This window comes from Rhinopithecus roxellana, chromosome 7 (assembly GCF_007565055.1).
Source record: "Rhinopithecus roxellana isolate Shanxi Qingling chromosome 7, ASM756505v1, whole genome shotgun sequence".
Taxonomy (NCBI): domain Eukaryota; kingdom Metazoa; phylum Chordata; class Mammalia; order Primates; family Cercopithecidae; genus Rhinopithecus; species Rhinopithecus roxellana.
The window spans coordinates 58,672,530-58,698,800 of NC_044555.1; the positions used below are offsets into that span (position 1 = coordinate 58,672,530).

Consider the following 26,271-nt stretch of genomic DNA (forward strand, 5'->3'; position numbering starts at 1 on the left):
CCTTGAGAACTGCCAGACATGGACTTCAGTGATTTGTCTACTGACTGGCAAGTGAATGTGCACTGTGTTCTTCCCAAGAAACACCACCGAGATGCATTAAACTGACCCCAGCAGGCAAGGACCTGTGCAGGTGCAGAGCAGTGCCCTTGTCGCCTTCTATACTTTGCCAAAACCAGAGGTGTAGGTTCTCCTTCCACCAGCTAGAGCAACCTGTGAGCATCAGGGGTGGGGAGAGTATTCAACATAAAAGTAATGCAGACTCAGTTGAAGAAAAGCAGTACAAATGCAAAATTATTTAACAGGGTCCCCTTTCACCTCCCCCCAGAAGTAGTCACTGAGAATAGTTAGGCACAAGTCCATGCAGACACTTCTGTCTCTTGGGGGTTTTGTTTATTTGTTTACTTTTCTTTTTTGAGATGAAGTCTTGCTCTGTCACCAGGCTGGAGTGCAGTGGTGCGATCTCAGCTCACTGCAACCTCCACCTCCTGGGTTCAAGCGATTCCCCTGCCTCAGCCTCCTGAGTAGCTGGAATACAGGAATGTGCCACCACACCCGGCTAATTTTTTGTGTTTTAGTAGAGATGGGGTTTCACCATGTTGGCCAGGGTGGTCTCGATCTCCTGAACTCGTGATCCTCCTGCCTCGGCCTCCCAAAGTGCTGGGATTACAGGCGTGAGCCACCTCTCACCCAGCTTTTTTTTTTTTTTGACCAAGTCTCACTCTGTCGCCCAGGCTGCAGTGTAGTGGTGCGATCTCGGCTCACTGCAACCTTGGTCTCCCGGGTTCAAATGATTCTCCTGCCTCAGCTCCAGAGTAGCTGGGATTACAGGCACCTGACACCAAGTCCAGCTAATCTTTTTGTATTTTTAATAGAGATGGGGTTTCACCATGTTGACTAGGCTGGTCTCGAACTCCTAACCTCAAGTGATCCACCCACCTCAGCCTCCCTAAGTGCTGGGATTACAGGTGCGAGCCACCACGCCCAACCAGACACTTCTTAAGCTGAAACAGATTCTTATTTCTTAAAGACTCCTGTTGTGCTGCCACTTTGCAGCCTTCTTGTTCCCCTATGTTTTTGCACCGTCTTTCTAGGTCGGCACATAAAACCTACCTCATACCTTTGATGGTAGTATACGCCATGGTTTAATAATCCCTGTAATGTCTAGGCCCAGTGCCTCACACCTGTAATCCCAGAACTTTAGGAAGCAGAGGCCAGAGGATCCCTTGAGGATCCCAGGAGGTCAAGATTAGTCTGGGAAACAGAGTGACACCCTGTCTCTAAAAGAAAAACAGTAATAATCATAATTTCTGCAATGAACATTTGGATTGTTGCCTGTATATGCCATTTTATTTATTTTTATTTTCATTTCTTTAGACACAGAGTCTTGCTCTGTCACCCAGGCTGGGCTGGAGTGCAGTGACATGATCATAGCTCACTGCAGCCTCAGACTCCTGGGCTCAAGTATATATGCTATTTTAAATGAATTTAGTGAACAATTCTGGGCATGGATCTTCAACCAACAGAGTGAGTCCTACTGTAGGATAAATTGCTAGGGGTGGAATTGTGGGGTCTCAGGGTTAGCATTTTAAAATATTGATAGATGCTGAGAAGTGGCCCTGCATGAAAAGTGTTGCACAGACTTTTACTCTCACCAACAATGAAAGAATGCCTGTAACCCTCACCAACAGTAAACATTATCAGTCCTTTTCATCTTTGACAATCTGATAGGCTAAGATATTTCACTGTGGTTCTAATTTGTACTTCCTTGAGTATTAGTCAAGATAAGCATCTTTTCATGTATTTCTTAGTTGTGTGTTCTTTGGGGTTGATTTTTAATCAGCTTGGCTCCAGTCTTATCTGCTACAAGCATATACTGTTCTACTCACTGGAGCCATCCCTGCACTAGTGTCCTTACCAAGAGAGCTTCTTCCTGTCAGGGTGCCTTCCATCTTGCTGAAGCCAGAATTTACTAACTCAAGACCAGCAGACCACACTACCCATATCATAACCTCAGAAGCAGAGACCACAAGGGCTGGATAGGGAGAAAGGAAATTCTCAAAAGAAAAACCAGAGAAGAGAGCCCAAAATTCTGCATCTAAATTCTACCCAAATCTCTGGATGACCCTTGAACTACACATCTGTAGGCTAACTCCAAGGAGCCCAGCTAAGGTTAAACAACCTGAACAGAAGTTTCCGCCGTTCAACTCAGGACACAGAGTTTTCTGCCTGCTAAAATAACAAACAAACAAAAGCAAAATTAAAAAAAAATTTAAACACCCTCCAGAGAAATATAACAGAACACACAATCTCAACAATGTATATCATTCACAATTTCTAAGATAAAAACAAAATTATCAGACACATGAAGAAACAGAACTAAGTCACCCATAATTAAGAGAAAAGATAATCAATGAAGATTGACTTCCAGGAATAAGTTGTTGGAATAGCAAAGGTTTTAAAGCAGATACTCTATGCTCAGATATATAAAGGAAAATATGCTCCCAATGAATAGATAGGAAATCTCAGAGGAGAAATAGAAACTATGCAAAAGAACCAATGCCAGGTGCGGTTCTATACAAAAGAATCAAGGCTGAGGCAGATGGATCCTTTGAGGTCAGGAGTTCAAGACCAGCCCAGCCAACATGGTGAAACCCTATCTCTACTAAAAATACACAAATTAGCTAGGCATGGTGGTGTACACTTGTAATCCCAGCTACCTGGGAGACTGAGGCAGGAGAATTGCTTGAATCCAGGAGGCAGAGGTTGCAGTGAGCCAAGATCATGCCACTGCACTCCGATGACCTGGCTGACACAGAAAGACTCTGTCAAAAAAAAAAAAAAAAAAAAAAAAAAAGAAAAAGAAAAGAAAAGAAAAGAAAATATATAAGCAAAAAATACATCTTAAGTAAAAATACATCTTAAATAAAAGGAATAGGCCAGGCATGATGGCTCATGCCTGTAATACCAGCACTTTGGGGGGCTGAGGTGGGTGGATTGTTTGAGCTCAGGAGTTCAAGACCACCCTGGGAAACATGGTGAAATTCCATTTCTACAAAAAAACAAAAAACAAAAAACAAAAAAAACTTAGCTAGGCATTGTGGTTTGCACCTGTAGTCCTAGTAGGAGGCTGAGGTAGGAGGATCACCTGAGCCCGGGGAGGTTGAGGCTGCAGTAAACCATGATCAGGCTACTCCACTCCAGCTTGGGCAACAGAGTGAGACCCTGTCTCAAATAAATAAATAAATGGAATAAATTATAACAATGCATACAACAAGAAGAAACATTAACCTCTCTGAGCCTCAGTTTCCTTATCTGTAAGATGGATACAGAGAGGACTTGTTATATGTTAAACTACATAAATTGTCACAGCCCTATGAGGTAGAACAGAGGTCAGTAAACTACATGGGCCAAATCCAGCCTAGTTTTTAAAACTTGTGAGCTAAGAATGGTTTATACATTTGTATGGGCCCAGCATGCTTCCACTGGTTTATACTCTTTTTTTTGAGACAGGCTGGAGTGCAGTGATGCAATCATAGCTCACTGCAGCCTCAAACACCTGGGCTCAAGTGATCCTCTGGCCTCAGCCTCCTGAATAGCTGGGACTACAGTTGTGCACCACCACACCTGGCTAATTTTTTGCTTTTATTTTAGAGAATGGGTCTCACTGTGTTGCCCAGGCTGGTCTTGAACTCCTAGCCTCAAGTGATCCCCCTGACTTGGTCTCCCAAAGTGCTGGAATTACAGGCACGAGCCACCACGTTTGGCCATCTTAACCATTTTTAAGTGTACAGTTCAGTGATATTAACATATTAAGCACTATTATATTGTTGTGCAACCATCAGCACCACCAATCTCCACAATCCTTTTCATCTTGCAAAACTGAAACTTTGTACCCTTAACCAACAACTCTACATTCCCTCCTCCCCTCAACTTGACAACCACCTGTCAACCACCATTCTGCTTTCTGTCTCTATGAATTTGACTATGCTAGGTACCTCATGTAAGTGGACTTACACGGTATTAATCTTTTTTTTCCCAAAATGTGTTTTTTTTTTTTTTTTTTTTTGGAGACGAAGTCTCTCTCTGTCGCCCAGGCTGGAGTGCAGTGGCACGATCACGGCTCACTGCAAGCTCCACCTCCCAAGTCCAGGTGATTCTTGTGCCTCAGCCTCCCGAGTAGCTGGGATTACAGGCATTCGCCACCACACCCGGCTAATTTTTGTGTTTTTAGTAGAAACAGGGTTTCATCATGTTGGCCAGGCTGGTCTTGAACTCCTGGCCTCAAGAGATCTGCCCGCCTCAGTCCCCCAAAGTGCTGGTATTCAAGGTGTGAGCCACCACACTCGGCCTATAAAGTATTAATCTTTCTGTGATTGGTTTATTTATATATAGCCACCTCTGCACTCTTCTGGTTACTATCTGTATGACATGTCTTTCCCTGTCCTTTCACCTTCATCCTATTTGTGTCTTTAGATCTAAAGTGAGTCTCTTGTAGACAGTGTATACTTGGATCATTTAAAAATGTTACTTATGTCTTTATTTTTTGAGACAGTTCTTGCTCTGTTGCCCAGGCTGGAATGCAGTGGTGCAATCACAGCTGACTGACATCCTGGGCTCAAGTGATCCTCCTACCTCAGCCTTCTAAGTAGCTGGGACCACAGATAGGCACCATCATGCCTGGCTATTTTCTGTTTTTTGTATTTTTTGTAGAGACAGGGTTTTGCCACATTGCCCAGGTTTGGATCATTCTTTAAGTGGTACATTGACAAATTATAATTGTATATGTTTACGGAGTACAAAGTTATATTAGAATTTAGGAATATAAGGTGAAATGATTAAATCAAAGTAGTTAACATATCCATCACCTCATATACTTATTCTTTGTTGTGAGAATATTTACTCTTGGCAATTTTGAAATGTGCAATAAATTACATTTATGGCTGGGCAGGGAGGCTCACACCTGTAATCCCAACACTTTGGGAGGCCAAGGCGGGAGGATTACTTGAGGTGAGAAGTTCAAGGCCAGCCTGGTCAACACAGCAAGACCCCATCTCTTACAAAGTTAAAAATTAAAAAACAGTCAGGAGTGGTGGTACATGCCTATAGTCCTAGTTAGTAAAGAGGCTGAGGTGGGAGGATCTCTTGAGCTCATGAGTTCAACGTTACAATAAGCTGTAATTGTGTCATTGTACTCCAAGTTCATGTTTGGGATAATCAATAAAGAAAAATAAAACTTCAGTGCTGAAGGAAAGGCACATGGAACAATTGATTATTGCAATTTTATAAGAATTTACTGGACAGACTCTATTACCTTGCTGTATTCTCTAGCCCCATGCTAGCAGTTGCAAGGGATTTCAAGTTTAAACACATGTTTATGTAATCAATAGGTACCGTTAACTGACAAAAGTCCTAGTGTATATCTTGACAACCTACAGAAATATTTGCAACTATCTTTGTCTATACAATGGACATATTAGTAAAGTAAGCTTAGATATTTAAGCAGATGAATTACTAATATTTAAGTATTGAAAAGCAATGAGCAAGTGCATATTCATGTACCCATGAACCCAGTGGCTCCCTCTGTCACCTCCTGCTGGATGGCAAATTCTTTTTTTTTTTTTAATTTTTAAATTTTTAAGTTTTTTTTATTTTTTAAATTTTATTATTATTATACTTTAAGTTCTAGGGTACATGTGCATAACGTGCAGGTTTGTTACATATGTATACTTGTGCCATGTTGGTGTGCTGCACCCATCAACTCGTCAGCACCCATCAACTCGTCCTTTACATCAGGTGTAACTCCCAATGCAATCCCTCCCTCCTCCCCCCTCCCCATGATAGGCTCCAGTGTGTGATGTTCCCCTTCCCGAGTCCAAGTGATCTCATTGTTCAGTTCCCACCTATGAGTGAGAACATGCGGTGTTTGGTTTTCTGTTCTTGCGATAGTTTGCTGAGTGGATGGCAAATTCTTAACCCATGGAAACTGAAGGACAAACTGTGTCAACTTCATTTGAAACTCTAGCCCAGCAAGAAAGCCCTCGTATCAGAATTCATCTTTTTGGCAGTTATTTCCTTTTTTCATCCAAGGAAACCTGCTCCTCTGCAGTACTGTCAAGCTGGCCACGCCTCAGGTGGAGTTAGTCAGGAATAAGTGACTAGCTGAAACCCTTAGCAAATTAAATTTATGTGTTAAAAATGCTCACACATATATTTACATGGCAATATATATAAATGTCAACTGAAATGCCAGCCCCACCTTGAAACTTGAAATCAAGAGGCCCTAATTGTGTTCTATAAATGTGATAGGAACTCCACAATATCTTAGTTCAGATCCGTGCTACTCCTGTAATCACTCTGTGCCCTTCGGTCATGGACTTGGGTCACGGCCTCACCTAGCATTATATTCGTTGTCTCTAACACAGGGTAAACTCTCCAAGGGCTTTATGATTAAATAAGATGAATTCAGCAAACCTGAAAATACAGAGGCTATAGCATGCGTGTGTTTTTTGAGGGAAGAGCATTAGGGACCAAAACCCATTGCACATTTGGTGATTATTTCTGAGGTGAATTTCAAGGTTCCATTTGGTGCTTTGCTGTCCAAATGTGAAAGCCCCTGGTTTATAAGAAAGAGCTATTTCTCCCATGACCTTGGGCTTTGGCCCCAAATATAAGTGGATTAATCAGGGATCATGAAAGCTGCAACTTGGCTCCATGTTCTTGGAGGAACAAGTCCAAGACACTGGGAATTAAAAATCATATGAGATGAGTTTATTTCGGAGGTAAATTTATTTGATAAAAGTTACCATTGTAACCACTTATAAGTATATAATTCACTGGAATTTAGTGGGGCATTGTGCAACCATCTAGCTAGCTCCAGAGCATTTTCATTAGCTCAAAAGAAAACTCAGTGCCCATCAAGAAGGTTTTTAGTGGAGATGGGTTTTCACCATGTTGGCCAGGCTGGTCTCGAACTCCTGACCTCAGGTGATCCGTCTGACTTGGCCTCCCAAAGTGCTGGGATTACAGGCATGTGCCAGCACACCTGACTGTCAATCCATGATATATCACATTTTGTTTATCCATTCTTCTCTTGATGGAAACTTGGGTGTTAACAGTTTTTGGCTATACTGATTAATGGTGCTGTGACTATTTATGTACAAAATTTTGTTTAAACACCCATTTTTAACTCTCTGCGGAACCTCAGGGGAAGAGCTGCCCAAGGCCTTGGGAGCCCATCCATTGCATCAGTGTGACCTGGATGTGAGACATGGAGTCAAAAGAGATCATTGTGAAGCTTTAAGATTTAATGACTGCCCTGCTGGGTTTCAGACTTGCATGGGGCCTGTAGCCCCTTTGTTTTGGCCAATTTCTCCCATTTGGAATGGAACATATACCCAATGCCTGTACTCCCATTGTATCTTGAAGTAACTAACTTGTTTTCTTATTTTAGAGGCTCATAGGTAAAAGGTACTTACTCTGTCTCAAATGAGACTGTACTGTGGATTTTGAGTTAATGCTGAAATGAGTTAAGACTTTAGGGGACTATTGGGAAGGAATGATTATATTTGAAATGTGAGAAGAACATGAAATTGGGAAGAGACCAGGGAGGAATGATATGATTTGGCTCTGTCCCCACCCAAATCTCATGTCAAATTGTAATCCCCATGTGTCAGGGAAGGATCTGGTGGGAGGTGATTGGATCATGGGGTCAGATTTCCTCCATGTTGTTCTTGTGATAGTGAGTTCTCACAAGATCTAATAGTTTGAAAGTGTGGCCCTTCCCAATTTGCTCTTTCTCCTGCCACCGTGTAAGATGTACCTGGTTTCCCCTTCACCTTCCACCATGATTGTAAGTTTCCTGAGGCCTCCCCAGCTGTGTGGAGCTGTGCATCAATTAAACCTCTTTTCTTTATAAATTACCCAGCCTCAGGTAGTTCTTTATAGCAGTGTGAAAATGGACTAATGCAATACCCATGAGGAAAATGAAGGACTAGAACATTGGGCCTTAATAAACATTTAAAGCTGAATAACTGGCCCCCATATCCATAAGGAACGTTATCTCTGGTTCAATCGCAATCAGATTTGCCTGAGGCTCATCCATAAAGATGGAAAAGATAGGAGTCTGGACGGCCTCAATGCCCCATCAGTCATCTAGAGGATGACTTTCAGAGGCTTGATCATAATCCAGGAATAGAGTTAGAGGTTCTTGTCCTTGCCTTTGCCCTTGTCCTTATCCTGCAGGACCCCCCCCTGTGAGATAGGTTGATGAGGTCGTGGCTGTAACAGCCTAGAAGAGGTAGCTCCCTCATGACAGAGAGAGGGACACTTACTTTTCTAATGATCCTCTTGTCTGCAATGAGGACAAGGTCCTGGGGGTGGCTTGTAATTTGGAGGTTTGGGATATTCTCTACTCTAGTGTCCTGGATTCCTGCAGCGATGATAGGCCCCCATTCTGTTAGTATTATAGGGATGAGTCTTGGGTTTATTAGCTAACAAAAAATAATATGCCAATGCCATTGCCATGTAATTCGCTTGGCAATGGCATTTTTCCTCCTCCAATTGAGCCTTTTTTATTTTTGAGGTTTCCTCCCAGTCGTTGAAAACCTTAAAGGCTATATTTAATAAAGTAGGAAAGGGAATGTGTGGGCCTTGCTCTAATTTTTGGAGTTTTTGTGTGATGTCTGGGGAAGCCTGACCTATAAGCTGTACAGCCAGAATGGATTGGCCCTCAGGGCTTTCAGGGTCTGAATTTGTATATTTATGCATTGCTTCCACCAGTCCAGCTTGGAAAAGGGTGGAGTTCTCAGATGGTTCCTGAGTGATTTCTCATAACTTAGAAAAATTAACATGTTTTATCACAGCCTTTTTCATTCCTTCCAACAAGCATGTTATTATATAATCTCATCTGCCTCACGTTTGTTTGTGCCTGGTATTGCCAATTGGGTTCTCTGTCGAGGATAGCTTCTGCCCAAACTGTTTTATCATTAGGATTATGAGCATGAGCTTTATTTGTCTATGCTTGAGCTAAAGACCATATGTGTGATTTTTCTTTGTGGGAATGGCGTGAATATGTCTTGTCAGGTTCAATCAAAGGACTTCTTGAGTGAACTTAGAGGGATCCTGGCTAAATGAACCCAATGTGGGTTGAATTTGTGAAAGATCAGACATTGGAAGAGGGACATGAACTCGAACTGTTCACAAATCTCTATTTGCCATCTTGTAGAGAGGCAAAACATTTTTGGGATTTTTGGAGGAATCTAAGAGTTGCATATGTGACTCCCGAGTGAGCATGTTAGGGGGATAAAGTATCTGGTTATGGGAAGGGTTGATTAGGGGATGGAGCAGATGGAGAGGTTGTAGGTGAAGCAAGAGCAGGCCAAGGAGAGTGTGGTATGCAAAAGGAAGGATCGTCTAAGACATCAGAATCAGGGAGAGAGGAAGTTCCTTGGAAGTGTAGGGAAAAGAAAGACAGATCAGACTGTTACTGTGTCTATGTAGAAAGGGAAGACATAAGAAATTCCATTTTGACCTGTACCTTAAACAATTGCTTTGCTGAGATGTTGTTAATTTGTAACTTTTTGCCCCAGCCACTTCGCCCCAACCTTGTGCTCACAGAAACATGTGTTGTATGGAATCAAGGTTTAAGGGATCTAGGGCTGTGCAGGACGTGCCTTGTTAACAAAATGTTTACAAGCAGTATGCTTGGGAAAAGTCATCGCCATTCTCTAGTCTCAATAAACCAGGGACACAATGCACTGCGAAAAGCCGCAGGGACCTCTGCCTTGGAAAGCTGGGTATTGTCCAAGGTTTCTCCCCATGTGATAGTCTGAAATATGGCCTCGTGGGATGGGAAAGACCTGACCATCCCCCAGCCTGACACCCGTAAACGGTCTGTGCTGAGGTGGATTAGTAAAAGAGGAAAGCCTCTTGCAGTTGAGATAGAGGAAGGCCACTGTCTCCTGTCTGCCCCTGGGAACTGAATGTCTTGGTATAAAACCCAGTTGTACATTTGTTCAGTTCTGAGACAGGAGAAAAACCGCCCTATGGCAGGAGGTGAGACATGTTGGCAGCAATGCTGCTTTTTTATTTTTTACTCCACTGAGATGTTTGGGTGGAGAGAAACATAAATCTGGCCTACACACACATCCAGGCATAGCACCTCCCCTTGAACTTAATTGTGACACAGATTCCTTTGCTCCCATGTTTTCTTGCTGACCTTCTCCCTGTTATCACCCTACTCTCCTACCACATTCCTCTTGCTGAGATAATGAAAATAATAATAATAAAAAAGAGAGAACTCAAAGACTGGTGCCTGTGCAGGTCCTTGGGATGCTGACTGCCGGTCTCCTGGGCCCACTGTTGTTTCTCTATACGTTGTCTCTATGTCTTATTTCTTTTCTCAGTCTCTCGTCACACCTGATGAAATATACTCACAGGTGTGGAGGGGCAGGCCACCCCTTGAGGAAGCATACGTGATAATTTTTGTTTGGGGGTTTGGGGATAAAGCCAAAAAGACCTGACCTGAACATATGTGACCTCTGAATGCAAAAAAAAAAAAAAAAAAAAAAAAAAAAATTATACAATTCTTTTTGAGAGTTTGTGGATTAAAATGGGGTCAGCTTTTTAAGACTGCAACTCAAGGGCGAGTAGGAATGAATTGAAAAATGAATTGGACCCATGTTGAGGGAGCTTTGTTCAATCTGACTGAAGGGCTACTGGACTGAAGGGGACTGGGCTCAAGCATCCCCAAGGAGCCCATGGTCAGGATTACAACTGGGGACAAGGACATTAAGTTTTTGGTCGATACTGATGCTGAACATTCAGTAGTGACCACCCCAGTCACCCCCTTATCCAAGAAAACCATTGATATAATCAGAGCAACATGAGTTTCCACTACACAGGCTTTCTGTCTACCACGGACCTGCTCGGTGTGGGGACATGAGATAGTTCACCAGTTCTTATACATGCCTGACTGTCCCTTGCCCTTGCTAGGAAGAGACTTGCTTAGCAAGCTGAGAGCCACCATTGTTTTACAAAACAGGGCTCTTTACAGCTAGAGTTACTGGGAACAGGAGTTATCATGGCCCTTACAGTCCCCCAGGAAGAAGAATGGAGACTTTTTCTAACCGAGCCAGGCCAAGAGATAAAACCAGCTCTAGCTAAGCGATGGCCCCGAGTATGGGCAGAGGATAATCCTCCGGGACTGGTGGTCAACGAAGTCCCCATACTCATAGAAGTTAAGCCTGAGCCCCAACCAATTAGACAAAAGCAGTATCCGGTTCCCAGAGAAGCTCTCAAAGGAATCCAGGTTCCTCTCAGGCACTTGAAAGCCCATGAAATTATAGTTCCTTGCCAGTCTCCATGGAACACGCCCCTCCTGCCTGTCCCTAAGCCAGGGACCAAGGACTACCAGCCAGTACAGGACTTGCGCTTGGTCGACCAAGCTACAGTGACTCTGCACCCAACAGTTCCCAACCCTTACACATTGTTAGGGCTGCTGCCGGCTGAGGACAGCTGTAGGTTTACCTGTCTGGACTTAAAAGATGCCTTCTTTAGCATGAGAATAGCTCCTGAAAGCCAGAAATTTGCCTTTCAGTGGGAAGATCCAGAGTCAGGTGTCATTACTCAGTACACTTAAACCTGGCTTCCCCAAGGGTTCAAGAACTCCCCTACTATCTTCAGGGAGGCCCTGGCTCGAGACCTACAAAAGTTTCCTGCTAAAGACCTAGGCTGTGTCTTGCTCCTGTATGTGGACGACCTTCTGCTGGGACACTCCACAGCAGTTGGGTGTGCAAAAGGAACTGATGCCCTGCTTCGGCACCTGGAGGACTGTGGGTATAAGGTGTCCAAGAAGAAAGCTCAAGTCTGCAGACAGCAGGTATGCTACCTGCAATTCACTATTCGGAAAGGGACGCGCAGCCTGGGGTCAGAAAGAAAGCAGGTCATCTGCAGCCTACCAGAACCTAGAACCAGAAGGCAAGTAAGAGAATTCCTAGGCACTGTGGGGTTTTGTGATTATGGATTCCAAACTTTGTAGTACTAGCCAAACCTTTGTACGAGGTTACAAAGTGGGGCGACCAGGAGCCTTTTGAATGGGGGGTCTCTACAACAGCAAGCCTTTTGTAAGTTAAAGGAAAAACTTGTGTCAGCCCCAGGCCTAGGACTACCAGATTTGACAAAGCCCATTACACTCTATGTGTCAGAAAGAGAAAAAGTGGCAGATGGAGTTTTAACGCAGACTGTGGGGTCCTGGCCAAGGCCAGTGGCCTATCTCTCAAAACAACTAGATGGGGTTTCCAAAGGTGGGCCACCATGTCTAAGGGCCTTGGCAGCAACAGCCCGGTTAGCACAAGAAGCAGATAAACTAACCCTTGGGCAAAACCTGAATATAAAGGCCCCCCATGCTGTGGTAACTTTGATAAATACCAAAGGACATCATTGGCTAACAAATGCTAGATAAACCAAGTACCAAAGCTTGCTATGTCAAAATCCCCGTGTTACTATTGAAGTCTGTAGCACCCTAAATCCCACCCCCCTGCTCCCAGTATCAGAGAGCTGGGTCGAGCATAACTGTGTAGAGCTGTTGGACTCAGTCTATTCTAGCAGACCTGACCTTCGGGACCAGCCATGGGCATCAGTAGACTGGGAGTTATACATGGATGGGAGTAGCTTCATCAACCCACAAGGAGAAAGATGTGCAGGATATGCAGTGGTAACTTTGGATGCTGTCATTGAAGCCAAACCGTTGCCACAGGGCACTTCAGCCCAGAAGGCTGAGCTCATTGCTTTAATTCGGGCTCTAGAACTCAGTGAAGGTAAGACTATAAACATCTACACTGACTCTCGATATGCCTTTCTAACCCTCCAAGTGCATGGAGCATTCTGTAAGGAAAAGGGTCTGTTAAACTCTGGGGAAAAGGACGTAAAATATCAACAAGAAATTCTACAAGTATTAGAGGCAGCGTGGAAACCTCAGAAGGTGGCAGTCACGCACTGCAGAGGACACCAGCGAGCCTCCACCTCAGTGGCCTTAGGAAACTCTCGAGCTGATTCAGAAGCTCAAAAAGCAGCATCTACCCCTAACCCAGCATCGGTAGCAGCCCCCTTACTCCCTCAAACACCTGACCTGGTACCTACCTATTCTAAGGAAGAAAAAGACTTCTTCCATGCAGAAGGGGGCAAGTAATAAAAGGAGGATGGATCAGACTGCTAGATGGGAGGGTAGCTGTGCCACAGTTGCTAGGAGCCACAATCGTATTGGCCATGTGCGAAACCACTCATCTAGGACAAGAGTCACTTGAAAAATTGTTAGGCCGGTACTCCTACGTCTCACACTCGCCAGCCCTTGCCAAAGCAGTAGCACAATGGTGTGTTACTTGCCAACAGCACAATGCGAGGCAAGGCCCCACTCTTCTGCCGGGCATGCAAGCTTATGGAGCGGCTCCTTTTGAGTATCTTCAGGTGGATTTCACAGAAATGCCGAAACGTGGAGGTAACAAGTATTTTCTGGTTATTGTGTGTACTTACTCTGGGTGGGTGGAGGCTTATCCAACACGAACTGAAAAGGCCTACGAGGTAACCCGTGTGCTTCTCCGAGATCTTATTCCTAGGTTTGGACTGCCCTTAAGAATCAGCTCAGATAATGGGCCCGTGTTTGTGGCTGAGTTGGTACAGAAGACAGCAAAGGTGTTAGCAATCACTGGGAAGCCACATGTTGCCTACTGACCTCAAAGTTCCAGAAAGGTGGAATGAATGAATCGGACTTTCAAAAATAGTTTACAGAAAGTATGTCAGGAAACAGGATTAAAGTGGATACAGGCCCTTCCTATGGTATTGCTTAAAATTAGATGCACTCCTTCTAAGAAAACAGGATACTCCCCTCGTGAAATACTGTATCATAGGCCTCCTCCTATACTATGGGAGCTTCCAGGCACTACCCAAGAGATAGGTCAAATTGAATTACAGCAACAGCTACAGGCTTTAGGAAAAATTAGACCATCTCAACTTGGGTAAATGAGAGGTGTCCCATCAGCTTATTCTCTCCAGTTCACCCTTTCTCACCAGGTGATCGCGTGTGGATCAAGGACTGGAACGTAGCCCCTTTGCGGTTATGGTGGAAAGGACCTCAGACTGTAATCCTGACCACCCCCATGGCTGTAAAGGTAGAAGGAATCCCAGCCTGGATCCACCACAGCCATGTGAAACCTGCAGCCAGTGAAACCTGTGAGGCAAAACTGAGCCCGGACAACCCCTGCAAAGTGACTCTGAAGAGGACAACAAGCCCTGTTCCAGTCACACCCAGAAGCTGACTGGTCTACGCATGGCCAAAGCATGAGGAGAATCATCATAGGACTCATTTTCCTTATAATTTGGACTTGCATAGTAGAAACTGCCACTGATTTTCCCCATATGGAGGACTGCTGCCAGTGTATACATCCAGTTACTGAAGTAGGGCAACAAGTTAAAACAATCTTTTTGTTTTATAGTTACAATGAATGCCTAGGAACTTGAACAGGAACATGTATATATGACACTCAGTACAAGGTATGTAGCCCAGGAAACAACCAACTGGATGTGTGTTATGACCCCTCTGAGCCTCCCATGTCCACAGTTTTTGAAATAAAATTAAAGACTGAAGACTGGTGGGGCCTCAGTCACATACCCACTGCTTGCTCAATCAATCATGACCCTCTCATGCGTGCCCCCTTAGAGTTGTGAGCCCTTAAAAGGGACAGGAATCACTTACTTGGGGAGCTCAGCTCTTGAGATGAGTTTGCCGATGCTCCTGGCCGAATAAACAACTTCCTTCTTTAACTTGGTGTCTGAGGGGTTTTGTCTGCAGCTTGTCATGCTACATCAGAATTAGCTGGACAAAGTCTTAGAAAATTTGATAAGGTTGGGGGCGCTGGGTGCATGGGTTAAGAGAACATGCATAAAATTCCTGAGACACCCACAAGCTTGCTATGTCCCTGTAATTGAAAGCAAATTGGACTGCAGGTAATTGGGGCTGACTGAATGGGAGAGGGCAGCAGGCAGGAGCACTCACAGGCCAGGAAACCATGGAAAACCATGTGGACCTTGTTCTAAGGCCAGTGGAAACTCATTGGGAACATTAATCGGGAGAGTGACAGGATGAGATTCCATCCTCTGACACATGCACAGTAAGGGGAACAAAGCAATAGGTAGTAACTCAAGCTAAGAGCCCACATGTGCACTAAGAAGATGGGGTGGAGCCACCAGAAATTCACACCTTATGCAAATGAGGCACCCAGTCCTCATCGGTTTCTTATACAAGCCTTTGCATTGAACTGTAAAAACAGCAACCCTCTTCTGGGTCCCCTCTCCATAGCGGAGAGCTTTCAACTTTGGCTAATTAAACTTTCACTCCAACCTCACCCTTTGTGTCTGTGCTCCTTAACTTTCTTGGTCATGAGACAAAGAACTCCAGGTACTACCTCAGGCAATGAGAAACTTCTATGTTGTCGTGCGTTGGCAAAACTAGGACAGAAGCAGCTTGGATTCATCTCCATTCCTTAAATCTGCCAAGGTTGTGAAACTGAGAGAGAGTCACAGGAACAGTTTCAGGAAAAGAAAACTGGATCCAAAGGGAAAGAGACATTTTTCTCACAGTCGGCACAGGCAGTAAAGTGAACTGGGTAGGTAGATTGTGTGAAGTTGCAATTCTGGTACTGGAGTAACCACTGGGGAATCAGAGAAAGGATAAAAGGTATTTTGTACTGCTATTGCATGTTTCCTGTAAGTATGAATTTACTGGAAAGTAAATTACTTTATAAAACAACCAGATCAATACCACACCAGGAAAGTAGAGATGACATCAAACTTCATTATAGAGGCTCCATTTCAGCCAAAGCTGTGAAACCAATCACTCTCGAAAGAGTGTGAATTTCATTAGCGGCCACTGTGTAGACATGATTCCATCAGTAGTAGGGGCCGCTGAGTGGATATTAACTACTAGAGGACATTGTGTGAATATATATTGTAGCCACCACGTCTTGGACGTTGAGAATGATCTCAGGGTGCAATGGCAACAGTGGGATTTGGGGGTTATATTTTTCTACATGAACCCTTCCTATGCAGAATCCTCTGAAGACTGAGGAAAATGAAGTTCTTATCTCCCCGCTCCCACCATCTGAGGGGAGATGGTCAGAAGAGGCGGGTTCACGTGCCATCTGGTGGCCGTCAGGACTCAGCACAGGACGCTCTTGCTCACAGTTTATCGGTGGATGTGGGCCCCCTCCTGGCTCTCTTGAGAAATCACTACAATGCAGTATTCGTTTACTCGGTGCCATCATTTTGGAAATTCACTATCCCGTGTATTTTCCAAAAATAGTGATGGAACAATTATTTAGAAACCACATGGAATGAGAATAATGTACATACAAACTAAAATGTACACAAAAATTCACTCACAATAGTCCATAGGCTGAAATTTGAAATGCAAAACTATAAACATCCTAGAAGAAAGCCTGCGTGACCTTGGATTTGGTGCTGAGGTTTAACACATAATACCAAAAGCCAAATCACAAAAGAAAAAATACTGATAACACAGACTTTATAAAACTAAATTTTCAACTCTGAGAAAGAGCCTATTCAGAGAACAAAGACAAGACACAGACTGGGAGAAAGTATTTACAAAATACATATCTGGTTAAAACAATTGTATTAAAAATATAAAGAGATGTTGGGTGGGGTGGCTCATGCCTGTGATCTCAGTTACTCGGGAGGCTGAAGCGAGAGGATTGCTTGAAGCTAGTAGTTTGAGACCAGTCTGAGCAATATAACAAGACACTGTCTCTAAAAATAATGGTAACACAAAAAGAACTCTTAAAAAGAAGCAATAAGATAACTAAAAACCCAATTAAAATGAGTAAACAGCTAAATGGACACCTGATCAAATAAAATATAAAGATAGCAAATAATCATACAAAAGGGTGCTCAACATATCATTAGGAAATTGTAAATTAAAACAACAATGAGATAGCTGCACACCCTTTAGAACTGCTGAACTCTAAAAGAGCCCTGACAGACCAGTTGCTGGAGGCTGAAGAACAGTAGGAACTGTCATTCATTGCTGGTAGAATGCACAATGATACAACCACTTCAGAAGACACTTTTGCAGGTTTTTTCCAAAGCTGAACAACTCTCACCTTATAATCTGACAATTGCACTCCTAAATTGCCTGTCTTTAACTGCTTTGAAAAGTTATGTTCAAACATATACCAGCATGTAATTATGTATAGCAGTTCTATTCATAATGGTCAAAATGTAATCAGAATTTCTTTCAATAGCTGACAGTTCTATTCATAATGGTCAAAATGTAATCAGAATTTCCTTCAATAACTGAATACATAATCAAATTGGGGTGCATCTGTGCAATGCAGTACCATTCATAAATAGAAAGGAATAAACTATCTACACATGCAAAGACATGGGTAAATCCCACATGTATACTGCTAAGCGAAGGAAGCCAGCCTGAAGAGGCTACCCACCATTTCACCCCATTTTATATGATATTTTGGAAAAGGCAAAATTACAGAGATAAACGAATCAGTGGTTACATAGGGTGGGTGTTTGAAGTATTCTGTATGGTACTTTAATGGTGGATACCTGACACTGTGCATTTTATAAAACTGATAGAATTTTACAGCCCAAAGAATAAATCACAAGCTATACAAATTAAATCAAACTATTTAGGGTGTAGTAGTATCCAAGGATAAAATATAGAATGGGACCAAGAATCTAACTGTATTACAAATTTATGGAAAAACTCACTGCAGGTGATGGGCAGAAAGTGCTAACCTGGGTCACTTTGGAAATGAGTAGAATCTATAGACTAAAAGCAGAATATACTGAATATAAATAGTGGACTCTATTTTATAAAGTTCTCTCCCTCAGGTGTAATAGTTAATTTAAACCTATTATATCTGTAAAAAGAAAAAAAACCTGTTTTTCATCTATACTCTCAATACTTCACTTCTGACAACAAATATATGAGGGGTTTTCCCATATGAACCAATTCTCCAACTTTTGGGACACCAGCTGGGTGCCATATAATTCAATTTATGACATGAATTAACTGGAGTTATTACATACCTAATAGTTTAAGGGCTCAATAACACCAAACTGCCCCCCACTTCAGATGCCAATCACAACTAGTAAATCCCCAGTTTACTCACACTTCTGTTTGACTTGGCTGCAAATTGAACAGTCCCACACCTCCTCCTCAGGATTGATAATTTGCTATGATGGCTCATAGAACTCAGGGAAGCATTTACTTATGTTTACTGGTTAATATGATCTCAATGTTGGTGTCCCCCCAAAATTCATGTGTTGAAACCTAGCCTCCAAGAGTATGGTTTTAACAGGTAATTCATCATCAAGTGTTGAGGGCAGTCAGGAACCCCGAACACAGGGACTGGCTGGAGCTGTGGCAGAGGACCATAAATTGTGAAGATTTCATGGACATTTTTCAGTTCCCAAATATTACTTTTATAATTTCTTATGCCTGTCTTTACTTTAATCTTGTTATCTTCATAAACTGAGGATGTACATCACCTCAGGACCACTGTGATAATTGTGTTAAGTGCACAAATTGATTGTAAAACATTTGTGTTTGAACAATATGAAATCAGTGCACCTTGAAAAAGAATAGAATAACAGCGATTTTTAGGGAACAAGGGAAGACAACCATAAGGTCTGACTGCCTGTGGGGTCAGGCAAAAACAGCCATTTTTAATTCTTGCAGAGAGCCTATAAATGGACATGCAAGTAGGAGAGATATCACTAAATTCTTTTCCTAGGAAGGAATATTAATATTAATACCCTGGGAAAGGAATGCATTCCTGGGGAATGTCTATAAACAGCCACTCTGGGAATGTCTGTCTTATGAGGTTGAGATAAGGACTGAGATATGCCCTGGTATCCTGCAGTACCCTCAGGCTTACTAGGGTGGGGAAAAACTAACTCTGCCTTGGTAAATTTGTGGTCAGACCAGTTCTCTGCTCTCGAACCCTGTTTTCTGTTATTTAAGATGTTTATTAAGACAATAGGTGCACTGTTGAACATAGACCCTTATCAGTAGTTCTGCTTTTGCCCTTTGTCCTGTTGCCTCAGAAGCATGTGATCTTTGTTAGACCCTTACTAGTAGTTCTGCTTTTTGCCTTTTGAAGCATGTGATCTTTGTACTTACTCCCTGTTCTTACACCCTCTCCCCTTTTGAAACCCTTAATAAAAACTTGCTGGTCTGAGACTTCGGTGGGCATCACAGTCCTATCAATATGTGATGTCACCCCCAGCAGCCCAGCTATAAAATTCCTCTCTTTGTACTCTTTCTCTTTATTTATCAACTGGCCGACATTTATGGAAAATAGAAACAACCTATGTAGAAATATTGGGGGTGGGTTCCCCCAACAGTCAAGGCTCTGCCCTCATGAATGGCACAAGTGCCCTTATAAAAGAGTCTGTGGGTAGCCTGTTTATCCATTCTGCCATGTGAAGACATGGCTAGAAGGTACTATCTCTGAGAGATGAGCCCTCACCAGACATGGAATCTTCCAGTGCCTTGATCTCGGACTTTCCAGGCTTCAGAATTACATGAGCCAGGATACTCTTGAAGTATCAGAAAGAAATTGTTAAAACAAAACACACCATTATGTCAAAGGAAAACAGGAGCCAATGGAAAGGCTCCCAATGGCCACAGATAGGAAATCAAAGCAACAAAATACTGTACGACTGGATAATAACCAAAAGATTGAAGTAACCATCTGGTTGTCCATACTGGTATAAATAAATGATTAAATAAATACACAAATGGGCCAAATAGAAATATCTTATACAGAAGAATTCCAAATACCTGATGTAGACACTCAGCCATCAAGGAGGTAGAGCTAACTCCCCACTCCTTAAGTGTGGGCTTTGCATGCTTATTTCCTCCAAAAGAATACATACAGTATGGACATGGGCAAAAGGTAACTTCACACTGAGAAACCTGAAAACAATCCCTCAGCCAGGTGATCAAAATTCATATTAATGGTGATAATGCAGCTTGAGAGCATGAAGAGACTAGAATAGCACTACACATCTGATCTGTTTCCCCCAAACCCATAACCATAGTCTAATTATGAGAAAAATATCAAGTAAACCACAATAAGAGAGATTCTACACAATACCTGACCAGTCTGTCTTACACTGTCAAAGCTATCAGAAGGAAAGTCTGAGAAACTATCACAGGCAAGAAGAGCCTGACATGACAACTAAGTGTCCTGTAGGATCTGAGATGGGATCCCAGAATAGAAAAAGATAGAACTGAGGGAAACCAAATAAAATGTGGGCTTATCTAATAATAACATACTAATATCTGGTCATTAATTGTAACAAATTATGTAAGATGTTAAGAAGATATCTGATATGTACTAATATGTTAATAATAAGAAGGAAAACTAGGTTGCAGCTACAGGGGAAATCTGCATTTTTCTTTCTAATTTCTGTGTGAATCTAGAACTAATTTAAAATAATAAATCTATTCAAAACATTGTAATATTTTTTCAAACATCTGCTTATTTATTTGTACTAATAATTAAGACTATACTTTCAGGGATCATTTCTATACTTTGTTAATTATTTGTACTAATATTTAGTAGTAATTGACACTAACTAGTCCTACATTTAAAAAATAAGAACATTCATGAGGCTGTGAAGTTTATAATGCAGACTAATAAATAATTCCAAATTAATGCTTCTTTTGCATGTTTTATGTTAAACACATTCGTGTAAACTTATTAATCATATTTTTTTCTTGTGGTGTGGTTCTGTCCTGGGTTCACTCTCTAGAAATCTGGTCACCTTAGACCAGGGGAAAAAAATCACATTTTAGAGACTATTTCAATTCATGGCTGAACATTTCTGAAAGTATAACTTTAAAAAATAAAAAAGGGCCAGGTGCAGTGGCTCACACCTGTAATCCCAGCACTTTGGGAGGCCAAGGCAGGCAGATCACGAGGTCAGGAGTTCAAGACCAGCCTGGCCAACATGGTGAAACCTGGTCTCTACTAAAAATACAAAAATTAGCTGGGTGTGGTGGCAGGCGCCTGTAATCCCAGCTACTCAGGAGGCTGAGGCAGGAGAATTTCTTGAACCCCAGAGGTGGAGGTTGCAGTCAGCTGAGATCATGCCACTGCACTCGAGACTGGGTGACAGAGCAAGACTCCATCTCAGAAAAAAAAAAAAGGTCCAAATGAAAATTGATTTATTGTGACTGGATCACTTATTGTAATGAATCTTTGTCTGTATTTTTTTTCCAAGCATTCCTTTTAAAAGTAACACAACAGAAACAAATATTTGTCACTGCAGAAAATATTCAGAGAAAGGAAGAATATGAAGAGATTTTGTGACTACAACCATTCAATGTTGCCTTGTGACGCTTTCTAAAACAGAAGAGTTTAAAGGGATACTCAAAGTCAATTTTAGAGAAATTGATGAAACTAGATAAACAAAAGTGGCAGACATTCTATGAGTAATTGTCTTGAGGAAAAATGTAATTTACCTTTTAGGGGATGACAAAGGATTATTGGAAGTCCAAACTCTGGAATGTTCCCAAATTCAGTTGAAATTATGTCAATATAGGTAGTAATGAAGGTAATGATAAAATGGGATCTGTGCCTTATTTGTGTAATAAAATCTGAAAATAGTATTTAATGCTCCTAGGAAAACATGTAAAACATGTTAGACTTGAAATACAGTTAATAATATCAAAAGCAAAATATACTTCTGTAAACCAAAAATAAAATTCTAAGGCTCCCCAACCTTCTAAAGGGACTTCCTCCTCAGCCAAGGCTCTTTAAAGTTTAATCTGAGAGACCGTTTCAGGCCCAGACGGGAAGTGAGGGTCGGACATGGCTCATTATACCTCTTCGACATTAACATCCACACAGACTTGAAGTCTGATAAGAAACATTTTAAAACCTATTCTCTTTGAAGCCTATTGCCTGAAGACTTCCTCTGCAAATAAGAACTTGGGTCTCCACAATCCTTTATCTTAACCCAGACATTCCTTTCTATTGATCCCAGGTCTCTAGATAAACTCAACCAATGGTCAACCAGAAAAATTTTAAATCTACCTGTAAGCCGGAGGGCCCCCATTCCGAGTTGTCCCACCTTTCTAGATCAAACCAATGTATTTCTTAAATGTTTGTGATTGAAGTATCATGTCTCCCTAAAATGTATAATACCAAGCTGCACCCTGACCACCTTGGTACATGTTCTCAGGACCTCCTAAGGGCTGTGTCCTAATCATAGTCACTCATATTTGGCTCAGAATAAATCTCTTCAAAGATTTTACCGAGTTTGACTCTTTTCATTGACACTTCCTTACATTTGATTGTACAACAGAAGTAGGTCATCAGGAACAAACGTACCATATTAAAGTATGTTCATATTGTTGACCTAAAGGAAGAAGCTGAGGCACAAAATAGAATTTTAGAGTTTACTTGAACCAAGATGAGGACAACTGCCCAGGAGACTCAGACCTAAATATCTGTAGATGTGAGCTCCATTCAACTTCTGTTACAAGCAGGTTTTTTAATTGGGCAGCTGGCACCAGGGCACCAGGGCACCAGGGAGAGATAATCTCCTGATGATTCACAGCTGTTAACATTGAAGTGTTAATTGAATGCAGATGACAGGGAGAAGAAACTTCCTGGGCATGTGCCTAAGAGAGAAAACGGCAAAGTATGACCTTCCGGGGACACTCTACCAGCAAAGAGAGGAAAGCCTCAGATGGGTATGTGGACAGCTTCCTAAACAGACAGCAAGTGCTCAGTTCCCAAGGGTAAGGAGGGCACTTGAAAGAGATCAAATGAAAGAAACTAAAAGGCAGAAATGAAGTCCACAGGCAAACAGCCCGGGCAGCACCCTGACAGCCCGGGTGGCGCCCTGAGCCTAGTTAAAGATCGACCCCGGACCTAACCGATTAGGTTATCTATAGACTCCAGACATTGTAAGGACAAACGTTGTGAAAATCTCTGTCCTGCTCTGTTCTGTTCTAATTACCGGTGTCTGCCACATATCTTAGTCCTGGGCCCAGTACAAACACATTCCTCTATTTGTTCCAAACTTCCTGAGCCCAACACAAACACATCCCCCCAAACATCCTAGAAACACCACCTAGAGAGCCCCTGATAAGGTCACAACCGTTTGTAGTTTTATTAAATGCGCGGGAACAAATAGAAACTATTAACTGTATAACTTAGAATATTAACCAATTACCAATTGTGATACTGTGACCAAAAGAATTCCTTTGTACCTCTGTAACCTTACATATCCTGTATGCATCGGGCTATAAAAAGCGGGCATATGCATCATTCGGGGCCTTCTTGTATGTTGTAGAACGGAGGGACCAAGTTCGAACTTGCATTAAAGATCCTTGCCGCTTGGCTTTGACTCTGGACTCTGGTGGTCTTCTTTGGGGAACAAACGGTCTGGGCATAACACACTGTGCATGCGGGCAGCCCACCCTAAGGAAAGAATCATGGGAAAGAGGTGAGCCTATAAAGTCCTAGGATCAAGGTTAAATGCTGTCTTTGACCTTCAGATGCCCACTTGGGTCTCTTCCAAGCGAATTTTCCTTCCTTTCCTGTTATAAAGCCTTTTAAAAACAAACTTACACTCCTCCTCTAAAACTCGCCTTGGTCTCTTCTTCCACTTTATGTCCCTCAGTCGAATTCTTTCTCCTAAGGAGGCAAGAACTGAAGTTGCTGCAGACACATGTGGATTCACCGTCAGTAACTCAGGGTAACTGGATACCTGCCCCTGGTAACAATAACGGAATAAAGTTTTCTTGACTTTACTGAAATGACATGTTGATGAGAGGAGGTTCCAGCTGGGCTTCCCAGGTCGAGTAGGGGCTCAGAAAGCTGTGAAACTCACTCATTTTCTGCCACAGGACTTACTTCGGTCCTGGATGAATAATATTGAAGACATGTGCTTAAAATATTCCTAACATCAGAATTTGTGCCTGTGTTTTCTTCCCCAGGAAAGCTACAAACAGCGAAAATTTCACTGTAAACTTCCCTGTGTCCTCTCTCCCTTCCCGCTCCCTGAAACTAAACAAAGTTAAAAGCCTGTTTTTCTGTCACCAGCGGACCTTATCTGTGCTCCCAATTCCGATTCCTTTAAACAGTTTGTAAAATCCTGTGAGATCCTGTCTCCTTTGTCCTGCTGCTACAAGGTCATAAAGTAGATAAAACTTAAGTTGCAGTTCCAGTTTTCCTCAAGACCTGAGACATGTTAATTGTCTTTGTTTCTCACTCTGGTGACATCTTTGCCACCTTGAAGCATTTAAAAGGTGATCGAAAAATCTAACCCTGGCTACCTGCTCCAGGCCCCTTCCACGCTGTGGAAACTTTGTACTGTCACTCTGCTCAATAAAGCCTACAGCTTTTTTCTCTCGGTCCGATCCGTGTCTCTCTCACCGTGGGCTGCCACTACACCAATTCTTTGGCGTGGCTACGACAAGAACCTTTGGGGTTACAATGAGACCAGAAACCCAAAATGATGGTGACTGAGAGTACTACTAATGCCCTGTGTTTTGGTCACACTCTCACCTAGGTGAGAACCTGACCAAAAGGGGAGAGTTATTTTTTATTTTTTCAACCACATTTACTACCTCACATAAATACTTAAAACAAATCTATCTGTCTTCCCTGTTTCCTTGGCACAATTTATCACAGTTCTTAACACACTACCATAAATATCCATAAGGGGAAAATGAGTTTTAGAATATGAAAGAGAGATTAATAAATAGCCAAATATGTCAACCATTGAAAGGACCACCAATTTTTTTTCAGATTAAGCCCCTGATTTGCAACTTTTATTGAAATAAATGTCATCTATTAAAAACAAGGTTAATTTATAACTTGATCTCAACTTGTTTAAAAGCAATTGAATTTTGACATAAAATTTGCAAAACTTCAACTAAAGAACAAATAAAACATTCAGACACAAATTTACACTTCAAAAATTCTATCAACTTCAACAAATAATGAATGACTGTATATTAATTTACATTAGTCCTGTGGCCCAGAGTACATTTTCCATTTAAAACATTTTTAATAGATCTTCTGTATGGCATGGACAGCTTCTAGTGGGAATTAGTATATAGTCTGTTCTTGATGAAGACAACACTAGACAGATGTTGCCTGATGCCTGGATAATGCTGAATGTGACAAAACCAGTGAGACACATTAAGGTATTTCTCCTTTTCTTGAACTGTCAGGTCAACTATAAAGCGATGAAGTCCATAGTACAATAGGATATCTGCTAAAGTAAAGTTATACCCTGTAAGGTAGACTTTATCTCCCAGGGACTTCTCCAGCAACGACAATTCTGTGGCCACCGCCATCTTCCGGCCGTAGCTCCTGGCAGAGGCCAAGGGGAGAGTTATTAAACAAATTATGGCAGGCCATTGTTCCGGATTGGGCTCCTGCACTAGGCCACAACAGACCAGGCCAAACTAGAATGGAGTCACTGATGCTAAATGCCACTCAACCAAACTGAAGCTTTAAGGAAGTAGATAAATCCCAAAACAGACCAGTGTTTCCTGAAAAAGAAGGGATTCCAGTCTACCTGAGTCAGCATAAGGAAATCCCCTCTGCTTTAACCCTTACCCAAAAAGTAACCTGACATTAACTGTGAACCCAAAATATCTGAGACAGGTCTCAGTGAATTTAGAAACTTTATTTTGTCAAGGTTAAGGACACATCTGTGACACAGTCTCAGGAGGTTTAGATGAGATTTACCCAAGTTGGTCAGGGTAAAGCTTGCTTCATACATTTTAGGGAGACATAATACATCAATCGATACATGTAAGATTTACACTGGTTTGATCTGGAAAGGTGGAACAACTCAAGGGGTGGGGGCTTCCAGGTCATAGGTAGATTTTAAAATTTTCTGACTGGGAATTAGTTGAAAGAGTTGTTATCAGTAGAAAGGAATGTCTGGGTGGATAAGGCTTTATGGAGACCTAGGTTTTATTATGCAGATGAAGCCTTCAAGTAGCAGTCTTCAGAGAAAAAAAGATTATAAATGTTTCTTATCAGACCTAAGGTCTGTGTTGATGTTAATGCTGGAGGGCTATAATGAGGCATGTCCAACCCCCTCTTCCACAATGGTCTGAACTAGATTTTCAGGTTAACTCTGGAATCCCCTTGGCTGAGAGGAGCCCATTCAGGTTGTCGGAGGCCTTAGAATTTTACA

At 42.2% G+C, this 26,271-nt stretch overlaps 1 protein-coding gene across 1 annotated transcript; it reads right to left on the reverse strand.

The window, feature by feature from the left end:
- Positions 1–23,421: 23,421 nt before the first annotated feature.
- On the reverse strand, positions 23,422–25,417 carry LOC115898616 (eukaryotic translation elongation factor 1 epsilon-1-like). Its single transcript, XM_030933634.1, has 3 exons — positions 25,259–25,417; positions 23,682–23,826; positions 23,422–23,531 (listed from the first exon to the last, which is right to left on the reverse strand). The coding sequence occupies exons 1-3, from the start codon at positions 25,415–25,417 to the stop codon at positions 23,431–23,433; spliced, it is 405 nt and encodes a 134-aa protein (XP_030789494.1). The 3' UTR covers positions 23,422–23,430.
- Positions 25,418–26,271: the final 854 nt, after the last annotated feature.